Below are 12,582 nucleotides of genomic sequence, written 5' to 3'. Positions count from 1 at the left end.
GGAGTTGAAGTTGAACAGTGATCGAACCCTTTAAAGTCATGAAGCTCAATCCTGTTGCCCAGAAACTCCAGGAACTCGACAAAGGCAGGACTTTCTTCCATGTTGCCAAACAGTTCTTCTTCTGCTGTCTGCATGGAGGAAGGAGTTAGAAAAAGGTTTTTTTTAGGAGGACTTAGGCCTGACTTGAACTTGCTAAGCAGAGAAATCACTAGAACTCCACTCACCTGTCCAAACTTTTGATAAATGATTCCAAACTTGAAGTTATTGCTGAGCACATGCTCATCAAATGTAACAATAAGCCTTGATGCCTGATCAGAACATCACAGTTTTGCCTCAGCACAGTTTTTGGGCAGTTAGGATGCTTTTGCTTGATACAATTTAGCAAGTCAAAAGATAACATTTGGAAAGATTGGGACTCACTTTTGGGTAGAGGACTGGATAAAACCTATCCACATTTACTTCTTCACAAACAAGCTGTAAGTGGAAAAAAGTATGTTTAAATTGTTTTGTGAACGTATTTTTACAAGTATGCTGTTTGGTTTTTATATTTTCTGATACCTTGGCCATTTGGATCACGTTGGGAAACTCAGTAAGGCAGGAAATGGGAATCACATCATGGTAAGTTTTTATTTTTGTGCTGAAATGCAAACAAATTAAATGTTCTAAATATGTCCACTTACGTTCTTATATGTCCACGCATAAATAATTTCTTGCTTTAATGTATAGACTTGATCTTGAAACCTGACCTGAGCCTAACCGTGCATTTAATTATATTAGAATGGCTTAATGGATCCTGATACCAAGCAATCCCTTTGCACTATAGGACAGTGTTGCAGTTTTTACAGTTCAGAATATGCTGATGGTAAAATAGAGATTTGTGAGTCAATCGAAATTATGAGTCAGTGGCTGTGCCTTCACTGAGGTGATGATGTTCGACTAGGTTGATGGGTTTGTATGGATCGTGGGTGGTTCTCGAAGAGAAACAATCTTTGTGTTAAAACAACTGTGGGTTGAATGACTCCTAACTCTGTAGAACTGCAGGAGGGTCTCAATGATGCTAAATTTAATACACAGATGGCATGATATGTTGAGTGAAAATTAAATGAATTCTGTGCATAATATTGAGTACTTTGTAGCACATCTCTAGGTCTGAATAGACTGGCTTTACTGGGAGGAAAAAAGCCTAATGTTCCTATTGGATGGATATTTTTAACTGAATTGTTACAACTTAGTCTAAGAGACAAGCCCAACACAAAGGGAGGATGAAAAAGAATGACAACTGGACAAAACTCTAATGACCACCATTAAAAAGTGGAAAAAACTAGAGCAAAATCAGGTTAAATATAATACAGAGCTGTACCGAAGCATCAAGCGCAGATGCTCTTGATCCCCAATGACATCATACTTCATGGAAAAGACCAAGTGGCCCAGGGTAGCATCCATGGTGTAATAATTAAAGTGTTCCTAGAGGCAGAAAAACACATGAAACTCAAATCCGAGACAGACTCCTCCTGCAGCAATGGAAACTGGGTGAGACAATCATAAGGAAGTGCTGTAAAAAGGTTTAAAATGCAAAGCGGCAGGGGGTGGTCTTGATGCATGTTCTTAAATATGAATGTGAAATAGGACGGAAAACACTTCAATGATAAAATGCAGGATAAACGTATGAATCCCAGCTCTTTCATATTTACAAAATCAGACTTTTAAAAAAACAATTCAGTCTGGGCTTTCTGTGTCTGCACCACATGTTTTGCTTGTTATTTCTGCATATTAATTGATACTGCGTCCATGAGAGCCAATATCTGTGACCACCAGAATATGAGATAGGTATTAGATGGTCAGTTAAACTGCCAATGAGACAAGGTTCTCCCATTAAAACTGATGTGATGAAATGTGAGCTGAATTTCAAGTAACTAAATGTCAAAGTGAACAAATAATACTCAGAAGATACAACCAAAAACTAATATTCCACTTTTTTGTCTTCATTCAATAAATTGCATTTCAGAAGCCTTATTTAATATATTAATCAAATCAAATCAAATCAATCTTTATTTATATAGCGTCTTATACAATCAAAATTGTTTCAAGGCGCTTTCCAGAATCCCAGGGCCTAACCCCAGACAAGCAACAGTGGCAAGGAAAAACTCCCCTTTAACAGGAAGAAACCTTGAGCAGGACCAGGCTCATGTAGGGGGACCCTCCTGCTGATGGCTGGCTGGGTAAAGAGAGAGGAGAGGAGAGGAGAGGAGAGGAGAGGAGAGGAGAGGAGAGGAGAGGAGAGGAGAGGAGAGGAGAGGAGAGGAGAGGCACAGAGCACAGAAACACATACAAAAATACACTATACAATGGGTCAGCGGGGCCGGAGGTCATCATGCAGCTCCGAAAGCGGCGTAAATGAATAGGGGGGGGGGGGGGGGAGAGAAGCAGAAAAACTACACAGGAATCATCATAACTAGTCTGCTTGATGAGGAGGAGGAAAGGAGAGGAGAAGAGAGGAAACCATGACCCAGTGGGGTGACAGAGGCCTGTAAGGTGATCATGTTTCCGGACCCCGGCAGCCTTGGCCTATAACAGCATAGCTAAAATGTGACCTAACGATTAGACGACCCCCTAAGTATGATAATTTGTCTATCTATGATAGTAACTGGAACTACAGAATTAGTAACAATCAGCTTTTTCAAAGAGGTAGGTTTTAAGTCTGATCTTAAAAGTAGCGATGGAGTCAGCCTCCCGTACCTGGACAGGGTACCAACCCCTAACCAAGTTGTGACAGTTAACTTTCATTTTGCTTTGCCAATTTCAATTTTAATGCTGTAATGAATTCACCCCAGGCCCCCACATACCATATTTTCACGACCACAAGGCGCACTGTATAAAAGGTGCAGTCTCAGTTATGGGTGCTATTTCTGTATTTAAAACATACATAAGGTGCACCATATTATTAGGCGCATGCTGAAACATACAGTAAAAAATGACAACGGAAGTAAAACAGTGAGTTTCGACACATTTATTGAACAAAATATTCATTCTTCCGCCACAAAACCATCAAAGTTTTCATCTTCTGTATCTGAATTAAACAGCTGTACTATTTCAATGTCCAACATCCCCAATTCCTCTTCTTAATCATCTGAATCGGACTCACCGTTCGGTTCCGGTTCAGCGTTGATTTTGTGAAAGCTCTTACAATACATGAAGACGGTATCATAGCCCATGCGTCTACAATCCACCCGCATATGGTGGCATAACTTGCCCGCCGCTGCCTCATAGTCTTTGTGAAAGAGTGTTCGCCTTCCGTCATCCAGCGCTCTGTCCGTTTCCGTGGCAGCCGAGAACCACGGTGAACGACAACTTCTCGTGCCCCGTGGTGCGTATCGCCACCGTGCTGGTCCATTTTTCTCCACTTTGTGGGTCAAAGGGATGTCAAAAGTCAGAGGGCTCTCATCCATGTTGGTGATGTGGCTGGGCGCGGTTATCTTGTCGCGGCAGTAGGTGCGGAAGATGGCCACCCTCTCCTGGTAATCCGCTGGCAGCCGCTGCGCAACAGTTGTTTGTGCGTATGGAGAGATGCCTCCTCCTCATAAAGCGAAAACACTAAGATTGCTCGATTGCCATTTTCAGCCACATATTCGATGGCCTGCAGTTTAAAGTAAGCCTCATTCATACGCGTCTCGCTTGACCGGTGCCATTTTAGGGGATCCTTACACGTAGGTGTGCCACTAATCGATTGGCGGCGCGTTTACCGTAGTGCACCCACCAAAGGCACACAGCAGATTTTGGAACTCAGTCCACACACAAGGTGCACCATATTATAAGGCGCACCGTCGATTTTTGAGAAAATCTCAGTGTTTTAGGTGCGCCTTATAGTCGTGAAAACACGGTATATAAAATCAAACAAAACTATAGTTTAAAAGGCAAGAATCAAGTACTTCAACTAAATTATTTTCCATCTCTTCTCACCTTCCCTATGAAATGCTTTCTGTATATTTTGGCTGTGCTGTTTGTCTCCAGTTTGAAATGGGAGGAAGGACAAGGAGGCTTATCAGTTTCTGGTGGCTCTTTAGGCTCATGATTAGTCCCCTCGATCCAGAAACCACCAAACTGGGGCAGAAGGATGAGTGGAAACGGCCCAACGCGACCAAGCACCTGATTGGAAAGAATAAAAGGGCAATAAAAGAGTCAAAACACAACAATGATTACATCTTCTATGTATAAAAGGCACAAGCACAATAAGTCACATGTACCTCATGGACGCTTGGATAAGGAATGTAGTCTTCTTCTGTCTGCAGGGAGAAAAGCAAATATGAACTAATTCTTCACATCTGTTTTTTGCTGTTAATTTTTGATTTTTAAAAGGGGCAGGAACACAGATTACCTTTCATTTAGAAATTATAAACTTCAAACAATGAGATAAGCACTCCTTAGAACCCCTTAAAACCATCATATATACAGAGACAGTGAACATTAATAAGCATTTCTGTAAACGTGCCGGATGACCCAAGTATTTTGATAGAAATGATTGATGCCTGGCATCAGGTATCCTTGGACAGTTAATCAACCTGTGTTCCCATCATGGCATACAGGTGGCCAAACCTTTGCTTGGATAGCTGTCATAGCAATAAGAAGTTTATTGGACTGAATACCATGTAGTATGTGCATTGTCTGTTGCTACCTAACTACTGCCAGTAGATGCAAACTTTGGGGTAATTTTATGGGACCGGAGCTGTATGTGCATGCCTCCACTGGAGTCTCCCTCAAAGGGCCATTTACAGGGACATACTGAGTCCTTGCTCCAGGGTAGGTAGTTAGATTGGCATAGGTTTACTCAGCACCAATGCTAAACCTAGAGCATGATTTGAGGTGGATCCCAGCAGAAGGGGAGCATTAGTCTAATAGACACTATTTGTCCTCTTGTTCATATCATCCATCGCCATGTACACGAACACACAAACCAGAAACCAGCACAACACGTGCTGTTTACTTGATCTTTATTAACACACTGATGTTTACACAGATATAGCTTGCGGCAATGGACTGGGACAAATCATCACATGGACAAAACTCTGTAACTGCACACTTCACATGTTCTTGGTGGCCCCAGGTTATATCACCGTCAAAACTGTTGGACAGCGACTAAGCATAAACCAGATGGCGCCCACCCGATAATGAAGACACGACCATCAAGGGCAAAGCGAGAGCGACAGTTCCTCTAAAGTTCCTGACCCCAGTATTTAGCAGGAACTTTCACAGTGGAAATGTTCCTAGTACCTTTCCCTCTTCAAGGGAAAGTGCATTAAAATCACAAGGATAAAAGCAGAGCATAGGATTTTGCAGGTCTTGTGCATCCTAATGTTTGGCCAACAGTAGATAAGAAAAGCTTTATACCTCTACTTAATGTACTGCACTGGGCTTTGAAGACAAGTGAGAATTTAGGACTCACTTTGAGGGGGGGTGGAAGGAGAGATCTTTGCTCGTCCATTCTGAAACCCTGTAAAGAGAGAATGGGGATATTTTGAGTGAAAAAAATGAGTGGTCTGTCTCAGACGGTTGTTAATGATACAACCAATGTAACATTTTAGTTTGTCAAGTTCAGTTAAATTGAGAGGAGTTGAGAGGAGCCAGATGAGGTGGCTTGGGCATCTAGTTAGGATGCCCCCTGGACGCCTCCCTGGTGAGGTGTTCAGGGCATGTCCCTCGGTAGGAGACCCCCGGGGAGACCCAGGACACGTTGGAGAGACTATGTCTCTCGACTGGCCTGGGAACACCTGGGGATCCCTCCGGATGAGCTGGAGGAGGTAGCTGGGGAGAGGGAAGTCTGGGCTTCTCTCCTTAGGCTGCTGCCCCCATGACCCAACCCCGGATAAGCAGTAGAGGATGGATGGATGGATGGAAGTTCAGTTAAATTTATCGTTTACAGCATAGCTTAAGATATACATGTGCAACAATGTTTGATGATTCAACACGTCTTAAATGACCTACTACTGCAGATTCGGTGTGACTGATTCTACATGATGGACAGACGGTCTTTGCAGCAGTCACAGGCACTGAACTGGCCGTGTCCACTTTGCACCATATATAAATGTTTTGTACATTTTATTGTTTAATCAAGAGAGATTACTCAAAAGTACACATTAAAAGTACTCTGTGTCACTTCTGACTAGAACCAACATAGTTTGGAAAACACTCCTGCCAGTCTACCTTGCAAATTCTGTTAAAGTAGTCTGTAAATTACATCATTCTGACAAGCGTCCTGCATAAAATGATGTACCACTCAGCCTTGCTGAAACTTCGCTGCTGTGTCTACTCATGCACTGCAAAATGAGGAGCATCTGATTTTAGAACCCAAAAGCATAGGTGGCTCAATTGACCACAGTGCAGAGACATAATCCGATTATGCATGATGATTTTTGTTTGGTAAAAACAGTGCACTACAAAACATGAGAGTATTACCTTGCAAAGGAAATCGTTAATTGTTTCCCAAAACATCATTATACATTATGGAGAAGAAAAAAAGAAAATCATTTCTGATTTAGGTGAGACTATATTAATATCCTGATCTAAATTGTCTTTCATATTGTTCTCTTCTCAGAATTATTTAGACTCTGGCCAGTTACACATGCATCACTTCAGATCCACCTGACCATATTGAAAATGGATCTATGTCTGACAATGCAGCATTGACTGCTTTACATTAATAATAAAACATCAATATACTGTTAAACACATTTAGACACTTTATGTTTTTAAAGGCAGCCAAAAAAAGCTGGAAACATTCAAACGCATGCACACAAAAGAGGACTTGACAAAATATCTAAAGTTGTTTTGCCAATTGAATGTAATTTACTTCTGCCTTCAAACATCTCAACTTATTCTGAAAACAGACTCTATAATCTAAAACAAAGAAAAGCTAACAGAGCCGCATGATTATTGATTATTTCTCATATTAAGTGTACCATTGCAAATATTTTGTCCATTTCAACTTATATGTATGTGTGTGTGTGTGTGTGTGTGTGTGAAAAATAAATCTCCTCCTTCAGACTTGGGTCCTCTACCTCTGGGAGTCTGAGGGTTCTGCACAAGATATTAGCTGTTCCTAGGTCTGCGCTCTTCTGGACAGTGATTGCTGATGTGGTTCCTGGTATCTGTTGAAGCCGAGCCATCTACTCAGCTTGGGGGTTCCTGCCCCTAGTGTCTCAATCACTACTGGGACCACTGTTGCCTTCACACCGCACATTCTCTTTATCTCCTCTTTCAGCCCTTGGTATTTCTCCAGCTTCTCGTGTTCCTTCTTCCTGATGTTGCTATCACTTGGGATTGCTACATCTATCACCACCACTGTCTTCTGGTGTTTATCTACCAAGACTATGTCAGGCTGGTTGGCCACCACCATCATGTCAGTCTGGATCTGGAAGTCCCACAGGATCTTGGCCTGCTTGTTCTCTATAACTTTCGGGGGTGTCTCCCCACTGGACCCTTGGACCTCCAATCCATACTTAGTGCAGATGTTTCTGTACACTATGCCTACCACTTGGTTATGCCGTTCCATCTATGCCTTGCCTGCCAACATCTTGCACCCTGCTGTGATGTGCTGGACTGTCTCAGGGGCATCTCCACACAGCCTACATCTGGGGTCTTGTCTGGTATGGTAGACCCTGGCCTCTATTGCTCTGGTGTTCAGAGCCTGTTCTTGTGCAGCCATGAGTAGTGCCTCTGTGCTGTCTTTCAGTCTGGCTTTTTCCAGACACTGGTATGTTTTCTCAATATCAGCCAATTCCTCAATTTGTTGGTGGTACCTACCATGCAGGGGCTTGTCCTTCTATGATAGCCCCTCAGGCTACTCCTCCTCCTGCATTTTGAAATGCAACAAGGTGCTCCAGAAAAGGAAAAGGCCACGTGGAAGAAGCGAGGAGCCACACTGGATGACAAAGGACTGTTAACCATAGAAAACAAGCCAATCCTTCCCCGGAATATGCATAAATGGGCAGCATTAGTGAGCCATGGGCCATGCCATGTCTCAACAGGAGGGATGGTACAGATGGTTAATGAACATTATTATACTATAGGATTTCATACATACTCAAAAACATTTTGTTCACAATGTGCTATTTGTGTAAAACACAGCCCACAGGGAGCCCTTAAGGCCCCTGCAGGCACTACACCATTACCAAATCATCCATTTCACACAGTTTTTCTAGATTTTATTCAGCTAACACCATGTGAAGGTAAACAATATTGTCTAGTAGTGTTAGATGGATTTACTAGGTGGGTAGAAATTTTCCCCACAGCAAAAGCAGATGCACATAACACCACACAAGAAAACAGGCATCACACCCTTTGAAGCATTATATGGGCGGCCTTATTGCCTACCATACTTTGCAACAACAAATGAGCTAGAACATGTTGAGGAAACAATAGCAGATTATCTGAAAAAGGTGTTACTTAACCGATGTGTGAATACTGTAAATGTTCTGCCTAGTCCTGTGTCTTCCACAGATTCCACCCCCCAGGAACCCATTCGACCGGGCGACTACGTGTGGGTGAAGAAGTTTGTGCGAAAGAGGTGGAACACGCCTAGATGGGAATGTCCTTATCAAGTACAGCTGACCACAAAGACTGCAGTTCGAGTGGACGGGAAACTGTCGTGGATACACCTTTCCCATTGTAAGAAACAGAAAATTCTTCCAGGTGAAGGCGAGGGAGCAGTGGCGGACTCTCCGTAAACGGCTGATGGCCTGTATAGGTCCAGCAACGGCTGAACCCCGTTGGAACTTGTGAAGATCTAAAAGGAAATGAAGTTGTTCTTCCTAATTGTGGTGAGTGCTGTGACGGTGGGACTCGTGAGTTTCGGCCTTTGGGACTTCCGACAGGAGGGAGGTAATCAGGGACAGAATGATGCTCTGAGACAGGATGAGAGCTATGCGCGCGCTAAACGCACCGTAGTTAGCCACTTAGAACATTCGTGGTTAGAACAAAATCCAGAGTCCTCACACACTTACAGTTTGAATACATGGTGGCGCTATGCTAATTTCACAGCTCGGACACCGAATCATTCTCGTTGTTATGTTTGTTCTATGCTACCAGTTTCTGTGCATACACCGCGAGTAACTGCTGAACCAATGACAGGGAGTGTAGGACAGTGCTTTGTCCATATTGGGCTAAGCCGTGGCACGAACTTCACACTCAAGCTGTTGGATGGAACGTGGTTCGCTCGCAGCAACTGCACCAAGGAGCCACTACGGACAATGGCAGGGAAAGCCAATAGATTCAGATTCCCTGTGCTAGGTGCGATGAATCACACATACTGTTATGCACGGAGTGGTGGTAGAGATTTTGGGTCGTTACACAAGGATGTCTGTAAAGTTGTTTATACGTCATGCGTACTGGGAGTCAGTCGTGATGTGAAGTTTAACACTTCAACTAATCGGCCTTATCGGAAAACGTGTCTACAGCAAAATAAAAGTTCCGAACAGTGTGAACAGGAGTGTATTGATGACCCCCGGCACTTATGTGGTTTATATACCTTAGATGAAGCAACACAGAGGTGTCCAGAAGGTTATAACTGTACATGCAACTATCCCGCTTTCGCGCCAGGAGACAAAGGTATGCAATTAGTGGATAAGGGATGGTGGCTATGTGGACACAATGCGTATGCACACCTACCAGCAAACTGGTCAGGAGTGTGTGCTCCAGTACATCTCAAGGATCACACAGTCATAATTTATGCTGCTAATGCCAGATCCGCACCACAGTTGCGTTCCAGGAGAGATTTGAATGACTACGAGTTCAAACCACACGACTCTGTGTGGGGCACAGATGTACCAAAAGAGTTTAAACACTGGACAGATGGAGAAAAGGTCTCCATTAGCCTTTTTCCGTGGGTAGGAGTGGCAAAGAACATATTGAGATTGGAAACAGTTGATTATAGGTTGAAGGTATTTACTAATTTGACAAAAGTTGCTCTCACAGGAGTCAAGGAAGAAATGACAGCGCTAAGACTGATGACCATGCAGAATAGGATGGCCTTAGATCTCATAACGGCCCCCCAGGGAGGAGTTTGTGCAATGGTAGGAGATTACTGTTGTACGTTCATCCCAGAGAATGATGCAGACGGTCATTTGATAGATAGCGCATTGAAAAATTTAACTAAGCTAAAGAAAGCTATGATTGATGATGGTAGTCCCCCACCAGACTGGCTTACAGGAATGTTGTCAAGGTGGAGGGAACTGTTGTTCAAGATAGGAATGATGATAGGGATAGTATTGCTAGTATTAGCCATACTAGCTTGTTGTGTAGTACCTCTTGTTCGGGGTTGCATTGGCCGGCTCGTGGGATCAGCTGTTACTAGTACTTTGCTGCAGGTGGAAGAAGGATTTCTACTGGACAACGATGAAGAGGAATCAGAAGAAGAATGGACAAATGTGATGCAAGATGTAAATGAAATGTTTGAGATGTCTTAAGCTGTACCCATGTTGAACTCTGAGTGTAAGAAATGTGTTTCTAGGTAAATGACGTAATGCATTTAAATTTCATGAAATGAAATGATGTAATACTGACAATGAGAATCTAGACGCATTTAACGATAAACAGGAGGGAAATGTGAGAAGAAGTTCAGTTAAATTTATCGTTTACAGCATAGCTTAAGATATACATGTGCAACAATGTTTGATGATTCAACACGTCTTAAATGACCTACTACTGCAGATTCGGTGTGACTGATTCTACATGATGGACAGACGGTCTTTGCAGCAGTCACAGGCACTGAACTGGCCGTGTCCACTTTGCACCATATATAAATGTTTTGTACATTTTATTGTTTAATCAAGAGAGATTACTCAAAAGTACACATTAAAAGTACTCTGTGTCACTTCTGACTAGAACCAACATAGTTTGGAAAACACTCCTGCCAGTCTACCTTGCAAATTCTGTTAAAGTAGTCTGTAAATTACATCATTCTGACAAGCGTCCTGCATAAAATGATGTACCACTCAGCCTTGCTGAAACTTCGCTGCTGTGTCTACTCATGCACTGCAAAATGAGGAGCATCTGATTTTAGAACCCAAAAGCATAGGTGGCTCAATTGACCACAGTGCAGAGACATAATCCGATTATGCATGATGATTTTTGTTTGGTAAAAACAGTGCACTACAAAACATGAGAGTATTACCTTGCAAAGGAAATCGTTAATTGTTTCCCAAAACATCATTATACATTATGGAGAAGAAAAAAAGAAAATCATTTCTGATTTAGGTGAGACTATATTAATATCCTGATCTAAATTGTCTTTCATATTGTTCTCTTCTCAGAATTATTTAGACTCTGGCCAGTTACACATGCATCACTTCAGATCCACCTGACCATATTGAAAATGGATCTATGTCTGACAATGCAGCATTGACTGCTTTACATTAATAATAAAACATCAATATACTGTTAAACACATTTAGACACTTTATGTTTTTAAAGGCAGCCAAAAAAGCTGGAAACATTCAAACGCATGCACACAAAAGAGGACTTGACAAAATATCTAAAGTTGTTTTGCCAATTGAATGTAATTTACTTCTGCCTTCAAACATCTCAACTTATTCTGAAAACAGACTCTATAATCTAAAACAAAGAAAAGCTAACAGAGCCGCATGATTATTGATTATTTCTCATATTAAGTGTACCATTGCAAATATTTTGTCCATTTCAACTTATATGTATGTGTGTGTGTGTGTGTGTGTGTGAAAAATAAATCTCCTCCTTCAGACTTGGGTCCTCTACCTCTGGGAGTCTGAGGGTTCTGCACAAGATATTAGCTGTTCCTAGGTCTGCGCTCTTCTGGACAGTGATTGCTGATGTGGTTCCTGGTATCTGTTGAAGCCGAGCCATCTACTCAGCTTGGGGGTTCCTGCCCCTAGTGTCTCAATCACTACTGGGACCACTAGGAGGGAAATGTGAGAAGAATTATTGTTGTTATTACTATTATCGTTTCAATGCTATAGTAAGTATAGTAAGTAGATTTAGAATGTTTAATTAAAAGGAATGTATGAGTGTTTGAACCAAGTATTGAAGCTGTTAGGTACCCAGCACTGAGAGGTACCATGTTCAAGGACACGAGGAAGTCATAGAGATAGGAGGAGAAGGAATCATGAGGTCAGATTGACATAAATCTTGTGTGCACCAAATAAAAGAGGTGAGCGAGCAGCAGACGGACGGAGTTGAGAGAGGAAGCTTGAACTGCTGCTCAGCTCTCCCTTGCAAGGCCTCCTGTTGTTTGCGTGCTTGATCTGAGTCTGGTGAACGAACAGCACGGGTGACCAAAACATCACCCTCACAGGGGAAAAAGTTGTTGCAACAACCAACAATTCAGTGTACTGTCTGTATCGGCCGAATTACGGTAGACACACAGAATATTGTCACAGTAGTGAAAAAAAAATACACAAACAAACAAAAAGAGACAAAAAACACACTAAATAATTTGAAATTTTAGCAGGTTTGCTCATGGGAATCGCCAGCTATTGACTATCACTACAATTAACAGAACCACTGACAGACTTTCAAGCAGCGAGAGGCAACACAGGTGCACATTTGTTTTTTCTCATT

The 12,582-nt window shown here is 42.3% G+C and overlaps 1 protein-coding gene across 9 annotated transcripts in view; it reads right to left on the bottom strand.

Moving 5' to 3' along the window:
• Window positions 1-12,582, bottom strand: part of rap1gapb (RAP1 GTPase activating protein b) — a 134,688-nt gene that overhangs the window by 19,120 nt on the left and 102,986 nt on the right. For 7 of the 9 annotated variants that reach the window (XM_029826434.1, XM_029826433.1, XM_029826436.1 and 4 more), the window contains 7 exons: window positions 5,438-5,485; window positions 4,242-4,280; window positions 3,958-4,143; window positions 1,361-1,464; window positions 559-637; window positions 421-474; window positions 28-308 (listed from right to left, as the gene is read on the bottom strand). In XM_029826434.1, coding sequence (XP_029682294.1) covers window positions 28-308; window positions 421-474; window positions 559-637; window positions 1,361-1,464; window positions 3,958-4,143; window positions 4,242-4,280; window positions 5,438-5,476 — 782 coding nt within the window. In that variant the 5' untranslated portion in view covers window positions 5,477-5,485. Of the gene's footprint in view, window positions 1-27; window positions 309-420; window positions 475-558; window positions 638-1,360; window positions 1,465-3,957; window positions 4,144-4,241; window positions 4,281-5,437; window positions 5,486-7,794; window positions 7,882-12,582 lie in introns of those variants that run through there. The other 2 variants (XM_029826437.1, XM_029826432.1) reach the window with 2 other exon arrangements.

This window comes from Takifugu rubripes, chromosome 19 (genome assembly GCF_901000725.2).
Source record: "Takifugu rubripes chromosome 19, fTakRub1.2, whole genome shotgun sequence".
NCBI classification, from domain to species: Eukaryota; Metazoa; Chordata; class Actinopteri; order Tetraodontiformes; family Tetraodontidae; genus Takifugu; species Takifugu rubripes.
Note: the sequence above shows the minus strand (reverse complement) of the source record. Positions and strands in the feature narration are given on the sequence as shown.